The sequence below is a fragment of the Leptodactylus fuscus genome, chromosome 5 (assembly GCF_031893055.1).
Source record: "Leptodactylus fuscus isolate aLepFus1 chromosome 5, aLepFus1.hap2, whole genome shotgun sequence".
NCBI lineage: Eukaryota > Metazoa > Chordata > Amphibia > Anura > Leptodactylidae > Leptodactylus > Leptodactylus fuscus.
In genome coordinates this window covers 156,799,016-156,824,576 of record NC_134269.1, presented here as the reverse complement: position 1 = coordinate 156,824,576, position 25,561 = coordinate 156,799,016, and the positions used below count along the sequence as shown (strand labels likewise).

Below are 25,561 nucleotides of genomic sequence, written 5' to 3'. Positions count from 1 at the left end.
TGTAGAAAAATTCTCCAAAAATGATCCAAAATGGTGTCATAAAGTTCTTGTGGTATAAACTTAGACTAGATAGCCTAAAAACATGACAGATTTAACATCCACAATCGGTCACGATGATAAATCTGACATATTTTCAGACTCTGTATCTAAATTTACACTTTCTAAGTAGAGTAAATCTGGGCCACGCCATAAGTGCCATTTTCTGCTTTAAATAGAGTTTTCTTTTAACAACAAAATCTGATTTTCTTGTATCATTCATCAGTAAGATAGGAGGGCAAACTTAAACCGGGCCCTTTTAAAATACATGTACATCTCATATTATTGGCACCTTGAAACTATACATTACAAAATGATGAAGAAATTACATTGTGCAGTCTTTTTCCTCTGACCTTTTCGAATTACATTTGAGTATCAGGTGAATATCCCTCGAACCAGATGTAAAAGGTTCAATCAGTTGATGGTTGGCTTGAAGTTCAGCTCTTCAGTGGCACTAATTTATCGTTTCTTTTAATCATTGCCTTGGATTTCATTCAATACTGTTATCAAGGGCATCTTTACTTGATATTTCTTTGCTATATTTTTTCATTTGTCCTTTTTTAAGGTTTTGCTTGAAGATCACATTGTGAAAACCACAACCATGAAAGGTTCTCCATTTATTACACCATTCGAAAAGGAAATACTAACATGGGAGGCTAAGCTGGTATGTTGCCTTTCGAGAAGCTCTTGTTGAATTTAATTAGCTTTTAGATTTCATCTCCAACCTACTTCTCAGATTTCACCACCCAATACAAATCATGCTTCAGTGACTTTCATTATATAAAACTTTTTGACTTTGCCATCAGCAATCTGCAGAGTATTAAGATGGGGAAAAAAGTATAACATTCTTTATGTTAAATTGATTTCACTTTACTTTTTATTATGTGAGGTTAAATGCAATAGACACAGTCCCCCAGTAAGAGAGTGACTCATCCAAGTGAGACACACAAAGAGGCAGCTGTGCTGGCTCATTCTTCACTGTGCTTCACCAAGTAGAACATAAAACAGGAGTTGAGAAGGCATTTCTTAACCCTACTAGAATATGTGATTGCAGGGAACATGCAGGAAAGTAGCAGTTTGCTCCTATAATCATACACAGATTTGTTTCAGACATCTGTCTGAAGTCCCACTAGCGTTTCTAAAAATAACCTGATTTTAATGTGTTATTTATTTTTTCCCGTTCAGCGCCTGTTTCAAGAGATTCTAGAATCTTGGCTCAGAGTCCAGATGGCTTGGCTATATCTGGAACCAATTTTTGGATCAGAAGATATACGCAGTCAAATACCAGTAGAAGGGAATAAATTTGAAATTGTTGATAGGAACTGGTAAGTTTTTTTTTGTTTTTTTTGCTGTTGACAGATACAGTAATTGTGAATATTAATACACATAGACTAACTTTGTTTACAGTTTGTCAGGGCTGTAGTCATGGGTGGGATGCAGAGGTCTACCAGTACCAGTCATGTCTTAGTGCCTGAGGGGACCCAAAGGCTCTTTTGATAAAGGAATCATGCACATGTTTATGGCAGATAGGGGCCTGTTATAGCTTGTCTATTGAGCCTTGGTTGCAAAAAAAGACTTACATTAAGTACATGTATCCTATTATTCTGTTTTTGAAGCCTCAGTTGGCGATACACCTTAGATTGCAGTATTCATGGTGGAACATAGCAATTTCAGCTGGACCAGTTGTTGATATAATGTGTATGAATGTGTAACTCTACTCTGACAGATGATGTCATGGTAAAAATGGGATCAAGCACATTGAATTTTAACATTTCTAATCCAATTGATTGCAGGTGAGACAAACTGCTGTCAGAGGTGTCTAACAATGATTTACTCCCCACTGAAAATATGTGCAAGGGTATGGTGGTTATAGGAAGACTAGCTGCTGATCAAACAACCATTAGACTAGAGGGTTTAGAGAGTAGAATCTCAATATTTGCAGATGATACTAAGCTCTGTAATGTAGTCAACACAAAGGAGAATAGTGTAACAGCACAGAGGAATTTAGGGAAACTGGAAGCTAGGGGCCAGAGGGGGGCAGAGAAATGGCAAATGAGCTTTAATATAGATAATTGTAATATTATGAACCTTGGCCGTGGAATTGGTTAAAAGACTTGTGGCTATTGGTAGACAGTAAACTTGCTTTTAGCATCAATGTCAGGCAGTTGCTTCCAAGGTACATAATCAAGGGATGCAATAAGAGCAGAATAGATGCTAATGGCAAGGACATAATTTTGCCTCTATACAAATCACTGGCCGGGCCACATGTAGAATACTGTGCACAATTTTTGGTTTTTGCATAGACATAGCTGTACGGGAGCGGGTCTCAAGGAGGGAGGCCAAGATAATTAAGGTATTTGGTAGATTAGACTATAAAGACAGGTTATCACGTTTGGGATTGTTCAGTTTAACAATAATTTGTCAACCTGATTAATTCCATTGATTCCACTCCATTCCATTGATCCGCTGATCCAATTCATATATAAACATATGAATGAACTGTACAGAGATCTTGACAATGATCTCTTTACACCTAGGCCTGTTACCATGACAAAGGGGCATCCCCTATGTCTAGAGGAAAAGGGTTTCCTTTACAGTAAGAGGGATTAGAATATTGAATTCACTGTCACATGATGCGGTAATGGCCTATAACTTGTACAAGAGGACTGAATGACTTTCTTAAAAGTGAGAACATCACATAGAAATTTCCTTTTTTTGTGTCATATTATCAGGTACGTTATTTATTTGAGATGATTGATTAAAACAATTTAATTTCTTAAAAGTGTTTGTTCTAATTCTGCTAAATGTTTATTGCGATTCCTTAACACTTACTATAAATATCAAACCTAATAAGTCAATTCTGCCGTCTCATGCATTTACAATTTGTAGGTGCATTTTTTTTAAGAACAAAAATAATTTTAATTTCAGATTCCTGTTAGAAATGCACTTTATCCCCATATTTCAGGGCTACCATCTGCACTTCATTGGCACTGCAGAAGTATGGCATAGTTCTGCATCTATATTCATCCACGATATTTGATTATTTTCATTCTTGTTTCCTTAGTGACATTTTTACTTTGCTCTTTTATACCTCTTTTTTGTTCTAAATCTTCCTTTATTTCACAATTATTCTGTTTCTACTGATGCTTGCAAAAGACATCATACGCCAAAGTCATTAATTTTCTGTTAGAAGACTTGCTTTATGTGGGGAACCTTTGAAGTCTTGAATTTTAAGCAGCTGACGTTATTGTAGTCCATATTTGTCTCAGCCAGCATTTAATAAAATTTTCAAGAAATAATTTGCATGGGAGCCTTTTCACCTTATGACTTCTAAGTTGTAGGAAATAAATCTGCCTAGTTGAATTCATGGATAGGAACTAATAATTGGTTTTCTCAGCACTGCTGCTTTTATGTGAAAAGGACATTCACCTTGAGGTTAAGACTGTGGATTTAAATCCAATATACAGCATTTGATATGACAAGTACTATTAGTTACCACTATTCATTTTAATAATTTTATTATTTCTAGTACACTAATACTATTGATTCTTAAGTTTAAACTATGGATTCAACTATTTTATTGCTATTACATGTGTCTTTTAAGTGGCTTCAGTTCCTGCAGACCAAATGAAAATTATTTGGGTCTTCAACTTTTTTAGTGGTGTATTCCTGACCTATATAATTTTATGACTGGTTACTTTGGGTTCACTTGTCTTCAACTGTTTGTGCACTTTTCCCATTAAACTGGATGCCCAAAAGTCAATGGCTTGATCTATGATCAATTGATCTTCAAATGATAAAATGGGCTTTATTTGATGGTCCTAAACAAGTGGAAATGGTGGCTGCATAAAGTTATATAATACGAATACATCAGTAACAGAAATGTAAGCCATGATACACAAATAAGTTTTGTTAAATCTGTAGTAAATTCTGCTATAGATTTGAAACAGAAGGTCAATATAATAAAACATGTAGTGTTTCTCCAAACTAGTTCCATTGTACTCTTAAAGTTTAAGTCGCTCGGTCTCCTATACAACTTCTTGTTTCAGTAATTTTTAGTTTTCTCTGAATTTCTCAAAAGAAATATTATTAGACAGATCTGAAAGAAATGGGTGGATCTGTACAGCTAATCCACTGGTAAAGCAAGCAAGCTATGGCCCCTTTATAACCAACCGTTCTTAGGAATAATCATTCCTGATAATTGGCCCCATACAGTATAGTAGTGATGTCTTGTCGCAATGAAATACAGCAAAAGACTGGGCAATGATCAGTAATGAATGCTCCTAGGATTGTCCTTGGAATTGATTGACAATATAACCAGTTTGTTTAAAGGAACTGTACCTTGCACATCCGCACATATACTGTATAGTGGACATGCCATTGTGAGTACTCATCCCCATAAGATTTTCATATCATTTGCAGCAATCCCCTGTTTGCATAAGGAAATATACCTATGATTTATAGGCATGATTAAAAGATGACAACTGAGCATTTATCCTTGTCATTTGACCACTGTCCTGTTTATACTGGGCTATGATTGGGAATAAGCATTCTTGGGAATTCTCAGTTTTTGAAATACTAAAAATTTAAATAAATGCCCATAAGTTTCATGTATTCACGTGTATGGTACTGCAGGAGTGTATAGGAGTTGTGTCACAGGATAGGGGATAAGTGTCGGACTGCTGCAAACTCAGCAGCCCCACCAAAGTGAATGAAGTGCCAGTGACACAAGCAAACTGGAGCCTAATTCACGGGGAGGATTCAGGGGTGCTTTCTGTTCTCCCTTCTCCTGATGGCTGTGGGTCACAGTAGTTATATCCCCAGCAATCTGACATTTATTCCTTAACCTGTGTATAGGGAATAAGTGTCTGTAATGGTGAAATTCTTTTGATGCAGCTCACTCAATATAGAATTTTTATGGCACTAATACAATTATTGTTTTATACTTTATGACATCATTGTCATTATCATCAGATTTTTTTGGAATTTAATATTGTTTAACCAAGGAGCTTAATCCTGTGCCAAGTGAGTCCCCCAAATGTCCCACTAGTTTAAAGAGATGTGCATCTATCTAAAAGTGTTAAAACAGTTTATAATGTTATAAAATAACAAAAAAAGTAATATTCACTTTACCAATCTCCTGGTGTTCTCATCCCAATGCTCTCCACTACTCTCCAGTGCTCTCCACTGCTCTCATCAGTCTTTTTATCCTATACTTCTACAATGATGTCACGATATATGAATAAGTGAATGCTTCAGCCAACCACTAAACCACTGACCTTAGTCGTGACTTGTTAACAGCACTGTGAAGCAATCACATGTCGGAATATCATCAGTGGAGGTCAGGGCACACAGATCAATGGGGACTGGGAAGCAGCGGAATAGGAATAGCAGTGGATTTGTAATGAAAATACTACTTTTATTATTTTAAACTATTCTAGGCAGTTTTTAAAAACATTTTATCAAGTGGCTGCATAAATTTGTTGGCGGGGCAAGTGTAAAATCTAAAAATACAACTTTTTATTTATTTATTTTTTTTTTACTTTGTAAATGTTTCTGAATACACTTTCCTTGTATCTATTAGTCATACTTTATTTACTATCTGTATAAATGGTGTATGGCATAAAATGTGTCCTATATCATGTTTTTGTCTGATCTCCATGTAGTAATGCTCTAGACATCACTTGGAAGAACAATAGATCTCATTTGTTGCCTGTATTTGTTGTTGACTTTACATTTGTCTTATTTTGTTTCCGTCGACATCATTAATACCCACACAGTCCCCCTAATGAGCTCTCTCATTTCCCAGGGAAAAAAATAAGCAGTGTTGATTTATTGAACTGGTTAGAGCAAATAATAGAATAGGATCAATCCAGCATTGTGGGTTAATGGCACTGAACAAAGCTCAGTCATAATTAGATGGACGAAGGACTTTCCTTGTCCAATATAGTTAAAAATGAAAAGCCCCTCACCAAAGTGTATTCAAGAATAATGCATTCAACCTCAGTAGAATTACTGGCCAGCACTTTCTATTTAGCTAAAGCTTAAAAAGCAGCTGCGGTTTTGTAAAAAGCTATGAATGTTGCAGTCGTATTTAAAGGTATGGAGAAAGAAAAGATCACCCCTTGTTTCGTAATAAGGGGATTTTCAATTTGAAAGAGAGAGAGCCTGTTGTGTGAAGTATGGTTATTACATTCACTATATTCTATCTTGCTCACCAGGAGGCTAATAATGAGGGAGTCTGTGAAGGAGGCCAACGCCATGAGGGTTATCTCACAGCCCCAGATGCTGGATAAGTTGAAGGAAGCAGAATTGCTGTTGGATGACATTCAGAAAGGCCTGAATGATTATTTGGAGAAGAAAAGGCTATTCTTTCCAAGGTAAACAGTCCATTTTCTCTGTCAGCTGTGTATGTTTGTATGAAATGTTTGTTCGGATGTCACTCAGGTTACTATTTTTTCTGTCCTCTAACACCCTACCAGATTTTTCTTCCTGTCCAATGATGAACTACTAGAAATCCTGTCTGAGACAAAGGATCCACTTAGAGTTCAGCCGCACCTTAAGAAGTGCTTTGAAGGCATTGCGAAACTTACATTTGATATGAAGAAAGAAATTACTCACATGGAGTCATCAGAAAATGAGAAAGTTGAGCTGGTGCTGAGAATAATTCCATCTAATGCCAAGGGCCTAGTTGAGAAATGGCTTCACGAGGTGAATATGCTTAGTCTTTGCTTAGGATTCATTTAGTTATAATTTAACCATAGAGTACAATTACCGAAGGATACCAATGATTAAATCATGTACTAAATTGTGTTCCCACCAACATACATGTAAGAAATGTCATGTCATACATATTTTGTAATATTCATAGTTTTAATATCAATTTAAATATCAATTTAATTTCAATAATCTTCAAATAAGCAAAGGCTAAATTAGGCAAATACTAGGCAAATATTTTTTCTACAATTTAATTTAACTATTTAATCATATCGATATCTTGCATGTCAGGTCACCTCAACATGTTCAACATAATCTAAAGGTCCCCATACACATTACAACAAAATCATCCAAATCTACAGATTTTAACAGGACTACCCAATGCCAACTTTCTAATGTGGATGGAGGCTTCCTAGATCTCTCTTGAGAAATGTTGCCACTGGATAGAAGGATTGGGAATGTTGAATTTTAATGCCCAGCCCTTTTACTGTAAATGGCGATAACCTGCCACTTTAGGTATCTGTAAGGCAGCTTGTTCCACGCCTTCTATTTGGAACACATGCAGAAAGAATACACAGAGCCAAGAGCTATAAAACACATTTCTATTTGAAAGCGACCTCTATAAAACAATATTGTTTAGCCTATAACTCAAAACTAAAGAGGATACATAAAACTTTACACAATGTATAGTACTTGAATTCTGGACAAATGAATTTCATTATATAATCTTCATTTACCACTTGCTTGTCTTCTTCATGCAACTCAAACTTTTCACAATGTGGTGAACCAGGACTTAGCAGGTAAGTAAGGATAGTAAAAGAGGTAATTGGTTGTAGAGTCTTTATCTATGTTACTGTAAGTATGTAATACACTATAGTCAGTATTTCAGAATACTAGCTGTGTAAGTAAATCAATAGCTAGTGTTCTATTTCTGCATGTACAGTACTTAATGTATACAGCCAGACCATCAGTTTTCTCCATCTTTTTGTGCAATGATGCCAGTGGTCTGTTGTTCTGTGTAGAATGAAAGATACACTAAGCATGTTTTATTGACCCAATATCATAATGTTGGATGCTGTGTAGTTTGTGTTATAAAGTGTAACTGTTATCAAATTGTCTGCTTGGGTCTCACATACAAAGAATGCATGTCTCATAACAGATAGAGAGAGACAAGTTTATTTGTTCTAGATCTGTGTTGAAAGGGGTCTCTATTATTGTTTGAGCAGATTGATCCAGATGTCTTGTGAAGTTGTATGTGTTATTTGAGCTGGTGTTTGTTGGCTTTAATAAAACCCTTGGTTTCTTCCAAGATCTGCCACATTTCTTGGTGCATGTTAGCTGTTGTCTTGTCAGTTTAGCTGTCCCCAGTGTTGTGTTACATTTAGTGGATTAAGCCGTTTTATTGTACCGTTTGTGTCTTCACAAAAATTCCTTTGACAGTTGCAGCTTTGTTAATTTTTGATGTAACACTTTCAGTGTGCATCTTGTCACTGAAATATAGTTTAAAATGTTCCGTAATGTAGCATGAAATTATTGGTTAGTTTTGAAATAGATGTGAAATCATGTGAAGAAAATAAGTATTGCATCCGATCGAGATAAATTCACTGTGGTGTTTTATGGCTTTTTATTCCTATGTGATAGTAATAATGTCTCATGTAGGGATGGAAGCCATGAAATACATTGTGAAAAGTCATCATCTAAAATGGGGGCCATGAGCATGGAAAATGCAATGGCTATGGATCTAATAGACAGTGTTACAAAAAGAGTTCCGAAAACAAGCCAGCATTCAATGCTCAAATTTATCTTTTTTATACCATGAAAGTTTGAGCATGAAATAGTAGGCAAAACAAGATATACATAGCATAAAATGTGATATTTTTACAGGCAGCATATTTATGTTGTTATAGCAGATGTGTTGAGGACTGTGCAACAGAGGCGTTGGACTACTGATTGTTGTATGTCATTCCAAGTGGTTAACTCTGGTGGCCTCCTTCATTACTTGCACTTCTAGGCATGTTAGGGTCTTTCCTAGATTCATAGTAGGCCTTTTCTGACAATGAGAAGTTCCCGCATGTGTTTGCAGATGTGTTGGACAAAAGTTTTTTGTGGTATGGAGAAATTTGGTACATGCTGAATTCTAAATATATTACAATAAATTAACATACAACTGAACAGAATTTTAGGTACAAGCACTTAAAGTATCAATATTTTTGCTATTGAATATTTTTTGATTTTAAAAATTCTGTATGAATAATTTATAAAATAAAATCTATAGGTCCTACTAGCTTGTCTCTGCTTTCCTTTCTTTGTGTCTCTGTAACATCTCTGAACTTAGTTTATATTTCATTACTTCTTCTTGGTGGCTTCTGTTAAATAACCTCTTCTTAGAAACAAACAGATGTATGCTTCCTTACATTGTCTTTCGACTGGACATGTCCAGATGTGACCTACGAAAAGACCAACTTTTCAAAAAAATATGGATTTGCAACATTCTTTCACAAGAAGCCTATCCTATATGTGTAAATGTGTGGCTACCCAGTGTTGCAGTTTGCAGTCTGTCAAGGGTTTTACTAGCCTGTCATGATATGGTATGCAACTGGTTTCATGAGAACTTAGTCCTTAACCAAATCTAAGTTAAGGTAAGGAGAAAATCTCTGTTCTGGCTCACTATCTGTGTTCTTATATGTAAGTCAAGCTCTGACAATGCCCAAACTTGAAGTTTGAAGATGTGACCATCTTAGTGTCTGCAGTTTGTCATGAGACCTGTCGAAAATGAGCAATCATTCGTTTGTCACATCTTTGTCTGCATAAAATGAAAGGTATTACACTTGTAGTGCCATGAGCAACTGCCCACGCAGTCAACCCCTCAACCTTTCCTTGCCTTTAAGTATAGGGAAATCCATTTACTTATTTAAAGATTCTTTTGGTTTTTTTTGCCTACCAGGCATTTTTTTTCTGGCTAGTCCATCATTGCTTAATGAAATGTGCAGGATGTAGCATTACTATTCATATGGGAATGTACTATATTATTATTTATGCCTAAATTATTTACAAGCTAAAATGCTCCAGTCTTTGAAAATGTATATTCCCATAGAAAAAAATGTATATTCCTATAAAAATGTGATCATGCAAAAAAGAAAACAAAAAAAAAACCTTATTAATGAAATTCATTGGGAAGAGAGAGAGAATAAACTATTTACTAAACTACGAGTGAAAAACAAAATCAATATTTTGTGCTTTTTACTCTATAAGACATACAGTAGCTTTTATCATACTATTGCTCATCTGCTTTTGCAACCTTTATTTAGGTATCATCCATAACCTTTAATTTGGATGAAACTCTTATATCACGTTTGGATTATTACTTTTACTTCCGGTCGGTTCACAGTAAACACACACTGCAGCAGCTAGGCTTTGTAAAGGGCAAGTTTAAAATGTGTTCAAGGATATTTCCCAAGCTGGTTTGTGTTATTTTACTTTGACCTGTGTTATTTTTCTCTTTAAACCTGATATTATTTCTTACTCCTAGTTCTACATATTTATTAAGCAAAACATATTGAGTTACGAATAAAATAACCACATTTTTTACTACTATCAAAATGAAAAGATAAAAGTGAATGGAACAGTTGTGACTTTATTAGTGGTGGTGATGGGGCAGAAATGCAATGCCCAAGTATACAAATCCTTAACAAAATGTACAACTTTTCAGTAGAATGCATACAATTTCATGTACGGGTTTGAACATCGATGTGGCCTTGCTAAGTCCTGGAATTTTTTTTCAGAGATCTTGGATGATGAATTTCTATCGGTCATGAATTCTACAATGTATAAAAGTATTTATACATATTATATACTAGAATTAGCTTTATGAGAAGAAAAATCCCCACAAATAACCAGGATTTATTTCATGGGCAGTAGAGGTATGCCTTACTGTACTCATTGTACATACAGATTTTTACTTATACAGTAGTATGGTGAAAGCATTGCCAAGAGAAAGGATATGGTTGAAGTGTATGGGCATGGGAAACAAGAATTCTACATAGTTATATCAGCAGCAATGTTATTTTGCTGTTAGAAGGCATCTAAGCTTTCTTGAAGCTGTTGGTTGTTCTTATTGTGACCAGCTCCTGAGGTGAATATTTCACATATTCACAGTTCTTATGGTAAGGAAAGTAATAACCTTGCCTTTGTTGCCTCTTATAAAAACTAGGTAAATTTAATTATAATAATCTTTCCTCATAAGGCCCTCCATGCCTCATATCAGATTGTACCGTTCCTTACTCCAGGGCATCCATCCTAAGAACTGATGCCCAGAACTAAATGCATTCTCTAGATGAGGTTGTGAAGTGGTAATATTATATCCAGGTCTCATGAGTCCCTACTTCTTGTCATATACAACATTATCTTGTTGGCCTTAGAAACAGCATATCTGGCATTATATACTGTTATTTAGTCTATGTGTTCACAACAATAAGCATTGAGTACTTTCCTGGATCGTAAATACCATAGCTTTGGCACTGATCTTCAGGTTTACATTGCCTAATAACATTTGCATATGACCTACAAAATCAATGTAGCTTATTGCTCCAGACTCCACATCAGCAGAAAAGTTCTCTAAACACTAGATACTACCTTGTCTTTTGTGACAAACTTTCTTAAATATTACTTGTGCAGTTCTTATTTATTGCTTTACGTAGCATTGAATTGTCACTAACAGCATCTGTTATGATTGGACTTCATGATCAGGTCTCATACACTTATAATATTAATATTTGTGATTGAGGACATCAAGATTAGGGTACTAAATCTAAAGGGAACCTGCCACGGGGTTGCTTGCATGAGTGGCACTCCATTCACTGAGGTTATGGGGCTGTTGTGACTCTAATCTCCAACCTTGTCTACAGCCGCTAAGAAATAAATGGAGCAACGATCATGGAAATTCACTGGTGCTCCATTCAAAAGGAGTTTTTAGGAGGACTTTTGGTCAGCAACAGAAAGATTATTGAAGGCATACTATAAAGGTCATCATTTGATTCTACAGACACTGGTACCAGTTTATGATGGCAATAACACCTGGAAGGTGTTTTCAGGACGACCATTGTAACTTTATAAGTAACATTGTAAGTTGTGTATTGTAACTTGAGGCTCATAATTCTATGAAAAAAATTTGTAACTGGTCTGAAGCGCCCAAATATTATTCTTATATAAGAAAAAATAAGTAATAAGTAAAATAATGAGGTGACTAATATACAAAGAGTCAATCCTTACATACCATACAACATTCAGAAAGAGCTGCTGAAATATGTAAATGACTTTCTATGTAGAGGAAAGGAACTTCTTCTGGGACCTGTACAATACACACATAAAATGGAGTGACTCTAACCTGGTGTCCAAAGGAGCAGTTGATCTTAGCACAGGTAACTAATGTACAGCACATGTAGTACCATACTAGTTAGTCAAAAACTACATGTACTTCAGTAATACAGGTGTATTACTAGTGAAATGTCCATACCGATTGGTTGGATCTTTGAACCAATCATACGTGTCAAAGGTTAGATACAGAAAATAAATATTTTAATCTAGAAAATGCTTGCGTAATATCACTTTACAATGGTCTTTCCACAGAAACACTACCACAGCTTATCACAGGGTTCATTTCAATATGTTGATCAACATTCAGTATATTCCGTTTTTCCGAAATGTACCATATTTAGGTCTCTTAAACAAAGTCAGTTGTGTTTTTACTAAGTTAACAAAACATGTCTTGTTGCAAACTTTAGATTCTGTAATGGTGTCAAAGCAGAACTATATGTTCATTTAGACAGAAGAGTATCTGCAATCAGAGAAACCCTTCAGGACAAGAAAATGCCAGTCTCATGCCATCTGTTATCCATGAGTTCACAAAGGTGCCTTTTCTGTGCTGATATTTGAACCTTGGCACTCAATGTGCGCTTTGGATTTGTTCCACTACACAAATGCATGGGCTGAAAAGAAACATGATTGTATGAGGTTACAAAAGTAGCGTTTGAATAATTTCTTATTTTCCCAGGGCCTCTGACTGACATTTTTGTCAGTTCTGCATTTTAACCCATATTGTGTTGCAGTATAAGTGTTGTCATGCACCATGAAATTAGAAATCTTGTAAATGGTGTGCATTACCTTTGACACAATGTATTACTTCTGTTGTTCAGTTTCTTTAGACAAATAAAACATTCAACTGCAAGCTGACACAATACCTCAGTAAGACTTTGTCACAAAAGATTTGATTTACCCTATTTTCAGCAGAAAATAAGGTCACAAACCTATGGAAATGATGGTGCCTGTTGATATCAGAAGAAGTTATAATACCGTAAATTTATTTGCTGGACATAATCCAATGAAAATGAAAGATGTCCTTCATTTTAATAAAATAGTGTCCTAGAGACAGAAATCACAAGCCACATACTAATACAAGTATACAGGCCCATCCCAAGTCTTATTGGCAAATGGATAGAATGTGCTATTCTACATATAATACATAACTTTTCCCCACCACCACTAGAGATGAGCGAACACTATTCGGAACAGTCGTTCCGAATAGCACGCTCCCATAGAAATGAATGGAAGCAGCCGGCATGCAGACTTGGCCGGTGGCCGGTCGCTTAACCCCCCGCGTGCCGGCTACATCCATTCATTTCTATGGGAGCGTGCTATTCAAAATGGCTGTTTCGAATAGTGTTTGCTCATCTCTAACCACCACCCATTGATGTGAAGAAGAAGAAGGATCAGAATAGGCTGCATATTAGTAAACTTAACAGCACTCCAATACTTTTATGACTTACTAGTGTTATTTTTCTATATTAACTTTATTAATAGTGCAGAAGTTACGTATAGAATAAAATCAACTTTAGGAAAAAATATAGTAGAATCTGATTGGTTGCCATGTGCAATGACATATTTTTATTCCAGAAGTCTTAGTACATCTTCTTCATTGTTTTCCCTCTGACGTATGTATACTAGGTCATTGAAAAGACTGCAGGCAAAGAAAGCTATTGGTATTTCATGGTAAATTACAAGTTTTCTGTCTACCAGAAAAATGAAACACATTGCCCAAAGCAACCAATGTCAATGCAGCTTACAATTTTTCTAAAACACATTGAGAAATGAAAGCTGAAATCTGATTCATTTTCAAGCAGTTTGATTTAGCGCAAATATTATTCTTTATGGAAAAATTTGAAATGTCCTACGTAATAGAACATACAGATATTTACACTTATACAAACAGATACTAGATTAATACATTTATAGATTCATTTGGTTTGCATAATTAAAACAACAAATACCTTCTGGTACATTCATTCATTAACTGATTTTTACTATATAATCAAAGAAATTGCTTTAGAAAAATTACTTTACAGTCAAAGAAAATTCTGCAACAATTCTGCCATGTGTGAATTTGTTCTCAGAGGGAAAAAATAAGGATCATGAATATTACAGGAGAATTAGATTAAACAAAGGCATAACAGGAGAGGTCCCACTGGAAAATAGTTTTGATACATGAGAGCAATTACTAGCTCAGAGACCTCATTTCTAAAAATACACTGTAAATGTGAAACATGGCCATAAAGTAGTTATTATGAGCAACTATGGCAATTTATGTTTTTTTTTGTGAGACTGTATTGATACAGGAGGAATAAAGATAGATTTAGCAGTTTTTGTCTACTCTAGCTAATCAATGCTAGTTTTGCATAAAGAACAGCTCAGAATGGACCAATAGAGAATTTAAAAACTGGGTTTCTAAACAATCCCTTTAAGTAACCATGTTCAACTGATTTAATTGCACAAACCACCTTGACAATAAGTGGGCATCATACAAAAAATATTAAAAAGAATCCTGTGTTATACATGTAATCCAATTAGATTTCACCTTTCACTTACTTACTTACTTACTTACTTTCACCTTTTCACTTACATATATATATATATATATATATATATATATATATATATGTATATTCAATGCGGCCTCTTACACCACCGGATATTTTATCCATGGTGCGGCCAGGCTGCAGCCGTGGTCTGCAATTTATAGAACATGTCCGTAATGGCTGTAAATTGCGGCACTGCACGGACTCGCCCATAGAACTCTATGGACGAGTGCGCCGCAGGACACGGACGTCTGCGGAGTCTATGTTGCCGATCAGCAACTGGTGTTGCTGATCAGCAACTTGCGGATCGTACATTCAATATGGTCGTGTAAGACCAGCCTTTGTCATAGCGCTAGTACAAATCTATACATAAAATGCAACACTGCGGTCTCGAATTGTATAAAACTTAACTTCTAATTATTGGAAAAGTGTCCATAAAATCACAAGATAACCAGTGTAGGAAGTGAAAAAAAGACTGACAACATAACTCCACAAAAAGGCTGACCTACATGGTGTAGCGGTTGCCTACACATTTCAGGGCGTTAGCCCCTTCATCATGGCATTGACAAAGGCTAGTCCACATACACAAAAATGCCCTTACTAATTAACCCCATAATGAGTAAAACATGTGTAATTAACAACATGTGACCACCCATAAACATGCATAAACACTTCCAAAGATACAAATGCATAAGTACAAATCTAATGGTCCTAAATTATACTTAAAAATATATGTTACATAATGGCAAAAATATAAATCTATGATATACCACAGTGACCATATAATGGCCAGATAATAGTTTACACAAGTATAGTGTGTATAACTACACTGCTGTCTATACAGAAGAATACAGAACTAGTCAAATGCAGGCACAATGTACAACCAATAAATCAGGTGAATCACAAGTGACGTCTTCTTTGTTTGAAGTCATTCACTTTCTTTCCATTCTCCATCCAGTCGAGACTGCCATGACAATTTCTCCTGAAGGTTGAAGAGTTTGTTTCCCAGACATCTTTGGCCCTCCCTTCTGTTGCCAATTCCATATTAACACAAGTCTCTCATACAGTTGCACCAATACTGTGCTGCTGCTACACCAGGTGTCCTCACTGCTGCATCTACAGTGCTGCTCAATGTCTCCAAATACTAAATTATTAAACCATAGCAATAGTGCTTTAGGATGCAGCTACAGAAAATGAAGAAATGCACCTAAAATGCTTTCCCATAGTGGCCATTTAGGCTCCCAAATCCACAAATGAGTGCCCCCAAATTTATCTCAGACCTTAAACTAAACCCATAAGTTAATTAGACCCCAGACCAGTGTTGTGGTGGTACAATGAGTGAAAAAAGCTCTGGTTTTGATGATCAGCAATTAATTGCATCAGTGTTCAACCTTTTATCAGCCGCCATCTTTATTTATAGGCCCAATTGAGTATTTACTGGCTTTTTGGTGGGTCTATCAGTCTGACACTCTACATGGTAGACAAAAGAATGTTGTCCTGGCTGACCGTCTTCTGCTAAATCCTGCATACATAAGCACCAACTCTCTAAAAAAGTAAACCTGCAAAGAATGGTGGTCAGGTATTTTGTAAATATGATACCACCAGTAACCAACATGAACATGAGGAGGGAAGTGGACAAGGGGAAGATTATGTTTCTCATAACTCTCCAGATGATCTTAAATATGTGAAGCAAATCCCACATTTATCATTATCGGTAGGACAAAATCTGGAGAGTCATCTTAAGATATCTTGCCCTTAGGTCATTCTTTAATTTCTGACTATTATCTGGAAAAAGGAAAACAGTAGAAAGAGGGGGCGATTGGGTGGAAAGGAAGAAGACTAAAAGAGAGAGGAATTCTGGATGAGAAGACATGGGGCATCATCTTCTCACACTAATGGACCAAAACAGCTTACCCAGGTCAAAGTGAAAAGTTCCCATAATCGAATGTAGATTATGGCCAAGGAGGATCAGTTCCTGAAAAGCCCTGATCCAAGTACCAGGAGGTAAACTGGAAATAGTCTCTTATTGTTTTTGTGACGTGAGAGGGTAACAGTCAAATAACTGGGGTCCATGTGTCATAGAACTTTTTAACGCTGATCCTCTTTTGTAGAGAGACATCCATCCAATCTATATGGAGTAGATATACAGCCTTTTCTAGAAATATATGACATGTGGGGACTTTAGGTGCTGGCCATGTTTCTCAGGGTTTTATGGGCCACTGATGAAATACAATACAATAAGTATCCATGACTAACAGGGACAAATGAATCCCAGAGCATCAGGTGACCAAAGAGGGCCCATGCAGGTGTGCATTGTATTCGATACGTTCACATGAACCTTTCTGCAGAAAGTTTGTATCTGTGGGCAGCCACAAAAACTATGGCAATAATCTGCTCTCCTGTCCCCACACTTAAGGCCGCCCAGGTTGTAATTCACTTCCATCATCAAACCATATTGTACGGTAATATACTCTCCGTCAGCTATTTTTATGAACATCTCCTAGTATGATACCGAAGGGATGAATTTCAATGATTTAGTTAATGTAGATATAATGAGTTCAGATGTTAAGTCTGGATCATTTTCCACCCATTTTGTGAGGCCCGAGGTAACTGATTCATAATGATACCATTTTCAATTACGTAGCAACTCACAAACAAGCTGCCTGCAATAGCAAGTGCCATAGAGTTATTACGCATTCAGAGCATCCCTAGGACTTCATACCTTTCTCCATCCCATAATGACTAAATCACATATTAAACATCTCATTTGCAGACAGAACCTGTTGTTGAATGGGTTCATTTATTTTTTATCCTCATGTATATTGTGAATGACAGGGAGATGGAGAACAATACTGTGTAGATTGGAGGGTCTGGTCATAAACACAGACAAAAAATCATTAATGGCACCCATCAATTACTATGCCAGTTTCCATGTATAGGCACAGTAATATCATGCTATGTCTATCTACCACTTCTATTATACAGGTATATCAGAAATAATGTATTCAGAGTATTTTAGATTTTAGGTATAAAACTTCTAATATCCTGGTCAGGATGTTTACTTTACATGTTTAAAAGAGGCTGGTCTACAGATTATTTCCAGACAAAATTCCAGTCTTGCCCATGGTCTATATTTGTAATACCATACAAAGCCTGCTAGACTTGAGTGCCACAGTTTATGACGAAACAACAAGTTTTTGAAACAATGCAATGAAACGCAAAAATGAAAAAAACAGAGCAGAAACGTGTTTTCCATTGTATTTTTATAGTATTTCCTTTGCTGAGTTGTTTACCCCTATTATATCCATATGGAAAATAAATGGAAATTTCCGTAGGTATAATTGACATGCTATAATTTTCATAAACACAGTCATTTTTTGAAAATGCAGTTTTTCTGCTGCAGATTTTTTTCCCGGCAATGAGTGGATGGAATTAGCCATAACGCAGCATTTTGTGCCGCTGCATTTCCACTGTGGCCAAAACGTTGTGTTTTCACATAATTGAGCTTCAACCTTACATAGTAATTTCTTTATTTAAAATCAGATTCTGTCTTTAAAAAAGATGGTGAAGAATTCTGAAATATTTTGCACTAAAAAGTGGCATGCTTGCTTTATCCCACATTTATTATATGTTTTAGACACGTTTTGAGCCTCAGTCAATAATGAGTAAGAAAGGATAAAGAAAGCGGCAATGTTCACAAAAGTATTTTTGGTACATATTTGGCGGCAAATTAAGTCAACTGAGGCTGAGGCCCCATGTTGCAGAAATGCTGCGTTTTTTTGAGCCAAAGCCAAGAATTGCTACAAAAGGAATGGGAAATATATAGGCAGCTCTTATACTTTTACCTTCTGGTTAATCCACTTCTGGCATTGGCTCAAAAAAACACAGCAAAATCCGCAACAAGAAAGCTGTGTTTCTGCAATGTGAGGCCTCAGGCTAATTTAATCTGGTCATAGTTTATAACTGTATACATATTAGTCAAGATTAGTAAACTCGACCCAGTGTTTATTGTTTTCAGGCTTTTGTTCTTTTAATGGCTCTTAAAGACTCCTACTTAATTTATTTATATGATAAAGCATCTGATGTAAAGCAAGGTTTATGATAACATATTTGGTCTTCCCACTTCAGTATTTCATACAGTGTAGAGACAGGCTTGCAACCCATGATTTAAGCGAGTGCTACATGGTGGCTTTGGCCACAGCAGCTGCTGTACATCCCTGCAACATTGCAAATAATGTAAGCGCTGATTACATTGGTTGCAATGTTGATGTTGTCACATTCACTTTCAGCTTCCTCATAAATGTCACTTTCAGCTTCCTCATAAATAAAAGCTACCTTAAGGATAGCGTTACACAAGGTGGACATGCTGCCAAGTTTCCCCCATGGAAATACAACAGCGTGTGTTCCTAAAATATGGTGGCTGTTATGGCAAGATACCTGCAGGAACCCCTGGCTTCCAGCTGCTTTTATCCTTTACATTACAAAACTTGAAATACACAGGGTAAACCTGCATCATAAACTGTTTAATCTAATTTTCTGGAACTATACAACACAACAGGTTAGCCATTGATGATTCCACCAACAGCTAATCTGTTGTGTGTATGCTATATGAGACCCCAGTCCTGCATTGTCTGCTGTATGGTCTGTATGCCATGTGAGACCCCAGTCCTGCAGTGACTTCTGTATGGTATGTATGCCGAGTGAGACCCCAGTCCTGCATTGCTTGCTGTATGGTATGTATGCCATGTTAGACCCCAGTCCTGCATTGCCTGCTGTATGGTGTGTATGCCATGTGAGACCCCAGTCCTGCAGTGCCTGCTGTATGGTATGTATTCCATGTGAGACCCCAGTCCTGCATTGTCTGCTGTATGGTATGTATGCCATGTGAGACCGCAGTCCTGCATTGCCTGCTGTATGGTGTGTATGCCATGTGAGACCCCAGTCCTGCATTGCCTGCTGTATGGTATGTATGCCATGTGAGACCCCAGTCCTGCAGTGCCTGCTGTATGGTATGTATGCCATGTGAGACCCCAGTCCTGCATTGTCTGCTGTATGGTATGTATGCCATGTGAGACCCCAGTCCTGCATTGTCTGCTGTATGGTATGTATGCCATGTGAGACCCCAGTCCTGCATTGTCTGCTGTATGGTGTGCATGCCATGTGAGACCCCAGTCCTGCATTGTCTGCTGTATGATATGTATGTCATGTGAGACCCCAGTCTTGCAGTGCCTGCTGTATGGTGTGCGTGTGTGTGTATGCCATGTGAGACCCAGTCCTGCAGTGACTGCTGTATGGTGTATGTGTATGCCATGTGAGACCCCAGTCCTGCAGTGAATGCTGTAAGGTGTATATGCCATGTGAGACCCCAGTCCTGCATTACCTGCTGTATGGTATGTATGCCATGTGAGACCCCAGTCCTGCAGTGCCTGCTGTATGGTGTGTATGCCATGTGAGACCCCAGTCCTGCAGTGCCTGCTGTATGGTGTGTATGCCATGTGAGATCCCAGTCCTGCAGTGCCTGCTGTATGGTATGTATGCCATGTGAGACCCCAGTCCTGCAGTACATGCTTTATTCCTCATTAATCATGGATGCCACATTCTCCTTAAAAGTGTCAGACATTGTCACTGCAACTGTACAGCACCAGCTTTCATTAAAAACAGTAAGGGGGCATTCACACGGAGTAACGCCGGGCGTGTATTACAGCCGTACATGCTGGCACTACGGCAGACTGCCGAACACTTCCCATTCACTTCAATGGGAGTGCTCGTAAATGCCGCTGTTACGAGCGCTCCCATTGAAGTGAATGGGAAGTGTTCGGCATTCTGCCGTAACGCCGGCATGTACGGCTGTAATACATGCCCGGTGTTACTCCGTGTGAATGCCTCCTAAGGGGTAAAACAAATTATCATTGTAATGGCACAATATAATAGTCATATTGTAGTTTTGAGATATCGGAGATCGGAGGCCCGCTGAAAGACCTGTGATGATGTCATCTCAGGTCCTGCAGTGGAGCAGGGGCTCCATTTAGTGAGTCTCAGTGGGCCTGTCTGGAGTGCGCGCCTGCCGAAGTAGCCTATACTTCCTTCTTGATCGACATTTATAATATTAGTAGGATAGCATATATGTACTATTTTTATTTTATTGGCAGTACAGTATTATGGGGAGACATTTTAAATGAGCATTGCACTGAGCCATTAAGAGATTTGCTTTAGGCTAAGCAACCAGATACAGGAAATTTTAGAGCTTTTTGGATATGTGATGAGGGCTTTGTGAAGAGGGTGTGAGCTGTGACTATCATCTATTGTAAGTGGTGAAATACTGTTTTATCTGGTTGTAGATTTATAATAATGGTGTTACCTTACATTTTAATTCTAGATTACCTCTAAGACACCAAAATTATGAAGATAATATAATCAATGTTAAATTAATTCTCCTTAAGGTTTGGCTACTAGTTGCCAGTTTTCTTTTACTTGTATGTCCTTGATTTTGGGTCCATGATGAGTGCAAAGCTACTGGAGCTACATCAGTTTCTGTGACAAAGTACCACCCTCCTTGGGAGCCATAAGTTTCCCTGACACATAGAAAATATATATAAATGCATCTCAATAAATTAGAATATCATCAAAACGTTTTTTTTTAGTAATTCAATTGAAGATGTGAAACACATATAATAAATTGAGTCATTACAAAGAGCAAATTTTTTCAAGTTTTTATTTCTTTTAATGTTGATGATTATGGCTTACTGCCAGGGAAACCCCAAAAGTCATCATCTCAGAAAATTAGAATAATTAACCCAAAACAGCTGCAAAGGCTTCCTAAGCATTTAAAAACATCCCTTAGTCTGGTTCAGTAGGCGGCACAATCATGGGGAAGACTGCTGACTTGACATATGTCCAGGAGGCAGTCATTGACACACTTCCCAAGGAGGGTAAGCCACAAAAGGTCATTGCTAAAGAAGTTGGCTGTTCACAGAGTGCTGTATCAAAGCATATTAATGGAAAGTTGAGTGGAAGAAAGAAGTGTGGTAGAAAAAGGTGCACAAGCAACTGGGATAACCGCAGCCTTAATAGGACTGTTAAGAAAAGGCCATTCAAACACTTTGGGGGAGATTCACGAGGAGTGGACTGCTGCTGGAGTCAGTGCTTCAAGAGCCACCACACACAGACGTATTCAGGACATGGGTTACAAGTGTTGCATTCCATGTGTCAAGCCACTCCTGATCAATAGACAACACCAGAAGTGTCTTACCTGGGTCAAGGAGAGAGTGAACTGGACTGTTGCTCCATGGTCAAAGGTGTTGTTTTCATGTGAAAGTAAATTTTACATTTAATTTGGAAATCAAGGTCCCAGAGTCTGGAGGAAGAGTGGAGAGGCTGCTGTACACAATCCAAGCTGCATGAGGTCTAGTGTGAAGTTTCCACAGTCAGTGGTGGTTTGGAGAACAATGTCTGTATATGCCTGTATATTATCAGACCAATGTCAGTGCAGCCGTCTACCAGGAAATTCTAGAACACTTCATGATTCCTTCTCCCAACAAGCTTTTTGGAGATGGAATTTTCATTTTCCAATGGTACTTGGCACCTGACCACACTGCCAAAAGTACCAATACCTGGTTTAATAACCACAGTATCACTGTGTTTGAGTGGCCAGAAAACTCGCCTGACCTTAACTTCATAGAGAGTCTATGGGGTATTATCAAGAGGAAGATGAGACACCAGCCCCAACAATGCAGACCAGCTGAAGGCTGTTATCACAGCAACCTGGGCTTCTATAACACCTCTGCAGTACCACAGGCTGATCCCTCCAGGCCACATTGCTGCATTGATGCAGGCATTCATGCAAAAGGAGACCTGATTAAGTATTTAGTGCATTAACTGTTCATAATTTTCATTTGGCCAACATTTCTGTGTTAAATATTTTTTTTATAGTTGGTCTTATTCTAATATTCTTCAGCCGATCCGAACAGCACGCTCCATAGAAATGAATGGATGTACCTGGTACTTCCGCTTTGACGGCGGCCGGCCGCTTAACTCCCCCGCGTGTCGGCTACGTCCATTCATTTCTATGCGAGCATGCTGTTCAGATCGGCTGATCCGAACAGTACTCACTCATCTCTAATTAAATCCATTGAGACTATTAACTTGTTCTGGTCTAGGGTACTTTGGGCCTTCTGGAACAGACAGCTATTTTAGTATACTTTAGTTTAGCAGCTACATATTATTTTTTTGGTTATTTTTTTTGGGACATTAATGTAAATTCTGCATCTATTTTGTAATTAATGCATATTTAATATGCATGTCCAATTTTTGGTGAATAGTTTAGTGCCTGCATTACAACAATGACTGGGGTGTTGTGCAGCCCCTGTTTCTAGAGATATTGATCCCATTACAGTGATAGATGTCACTCTTAGGACTAAACTGGGCCCCTTACACCAGCATCACGTGTGATCACGTGTTTGGACAAGAGACAACTGATGCCAATAAAGACAACATGACTTATTTAGCACTGTGCATGTAAGAACAGAGGAGACAGAAGTTTCTGTCTACTCTCTAGGGATCCTGGCACTGTGTGAATGCTGGGCACTTGACATTTGGCTGCCTGATTGTGTGAGCTGCCAGCCTAATCCTACACTGTATAAGCTGTGTACAATTTTCCTGTACCTTTTTCTGTGAAAACTATGTGTAGAATAGATTTAGATATGGGTGAAACTGTTGCAATTTTTGATATACCATATATGACGGTAAACAGATGTTCTCATTATTGAACATGCTATTTAACCAATGATACTGAGAAGAAATAAGATATGGGCACTTTGATATCGTGTTTCCCATTATTTGGCTATAAATCTATTACATATGTATGTAAATATAGTAAATGTCTCCCAGCATATGGACAGGTCACTGGGATATCCTACAGTATATAATAATAGACATCACAGGCTACAGTTAATTCAGTAATTTATTAGGAAAAATGATGAAAAACTGCCTTGTTGACTGTCATGATAAAGGGAGGAATGATGAAGAATTATTTTCCTCAGCTTTCAACCTATGCCATTGGGTACATTTCATTCTAGAAACCTGTCACATTATGATCATTGATCTCGAGTGATTGCCAGCTGGGTCCTTGGAACAGAGCCAGTCAGAAAAAGCCTCATTTATACACTGACCTTATCAGGAATAGCCTGTAAGCTCCAGTCATCCACATCTCTTACACTAAATTCTACATTCACCATGTTTTTTCCCCTTCTCATATCAAGCAGAAGTAAATGTATCTGTCACACATCTTGTTTATTACACTGCAGAGACTTGGGACGCTTGGATTATTAGTCACGGATTATTGTAAATTCTGTCCTGTGAGAATGATTAAATCCTTCATTAGCAAAGTTGTGCTAACTAATTGCGCTGCCAAGCAATGGGGCAATTTGTAAAAATGTGACTTTGGTGGAGTGAATGCTTTTAAGGCCAATTGTATTTGAAAGTAATGGTCGCTGGAGGTTTAGAGATGTCTGCAGGAGACTTAAGCACCACACGGAGGATCATCCATTTCAGAAACACATGGACAGTAAAGTGTGGAGAATGAGACTGATTATAGCGTTCTGCTCTGTAGAGACTGATTCCAGCGCTCTGTCCTACATAATTATATGTTTGATCGACATTAATCAAGATCTTCACCAATAATCATCTAAAGTATATACAGCGCCTTCAACAGATTATATGCCATGGACCCAGGATACCTGCTTTGATTTTTAGCTCTCAATATCTTAGTATATTTTTCTTAGCAATTTTATGTACTAATATTCCAATTACGCCGTTAAGGCTGTGCCTTCATTTATCCTACCAAACCACAATACATTGAAGTGCAATGGGTGCTGCAATCTTCTCTGTAGAATATTCTACACAGAGTATTCTTTGGTCAATTGCAGATACACTGTACAGGCTTCATTGAGTTTAACCTCTATAGAAAAAAAATGCAAATGCTTTTTTTTTATTTTTGCATATAAATGAACCTCAACAAGCCATTTGTCATAACTATGTGCTGCAGCGAACAACATTTACATATAATAATAATCCTCAGGTCACCCGCAGTGCTGGCTTTCAATTTACAGGTTATAATAAATAAACATTGCTTTCTGCTTTGTTTCTTCTACTTCCTTTTCAAGCGCTTTGTCTTGCTTTATACTGTGACTTTGGCTTTAATGCAATTGATATAAAATGAAAAGTATAATTAATTAAAAATCGCAATGAAATGATTTCATTTTTATACTTCTTAAAGTATGGACTAAAGTTTGCATTGGGATTCTTCTTATTTCTTTTCTTTTTATGAATCAGTCCTGATAATAAAGTCTATGCTCTGGATTGTCTTTACTGACTTTCATTTTCTTCATTATTTACCTGCTTTACTCGCTAAAGATAATGTGACTGGTATAGATAATGGTTTATGGACAAGAGCTAGGTCATTCCTAGACCAGATATGGAGAGATATCATTCTTGGACACATCGGCCCTAGTATTTAATATGGATTTTTTTAAAGTATTAGTCGGATTCATAAAATTTTCTTTTTATTAATTTCAGACATCTAAGACTAGCAAGAGTCAATAGGTTCTTATGATGACTTATACAGCAGTTTCCTGCCATACAAGGCTTAAAAAGGGACAATTTTTGTTGCATTTGCTGCTTTGTTCGCACAGAAATTGCAAATGTTGTTCATTTTGTGCCCAGTTTGGCTTTTTTTTAAACAAGTGGGAGAAGAAGGGTGGAGATAAAGACAGGACATGGCGGGGATGCCTTGGCTGGCAAATTTATTATAACTTACACCAGACAACTGACTCAGGTTACAGCTGAAACTTTCTGAAGTACCTTTCAATTTCAACATGGGGGACTTTCTGTAGCGTAACTGAATT

At 37.3% G+C, this 25,561-nt stretch overlaps 1 protein-coding gene across 1 annotated transcript in view; it reads left to right on the top strand.

Annotated features, from left to right (window-relative positions):
* Positions 1-25,561, top strand: part of LOC142203618 (dynein axonemal heavy chain 3-like) — a 927,911-nt gene that overhangs the window by 160,291 nt on the left and 742,059 nt on the right. The window contains exons 21-24 of the mRNA XM_075274510.1: positions 602-700; positions 1,222-1,361; positions 6,258-6,416; positions 6,519-6,747. Of these exons, the coding sequence (XP_075130611.1) occupies positions 602-700; positions 1,222-1,361; positions 6,258-6,416; positions 6,519-6,747 (627 nt within the window). The remainder of the gene's footprint in view (positions 1-601; positions 701-1,221; positions 1,362-6,257; positions 6,417-6,518; positions 6,748-25,561) is intronic.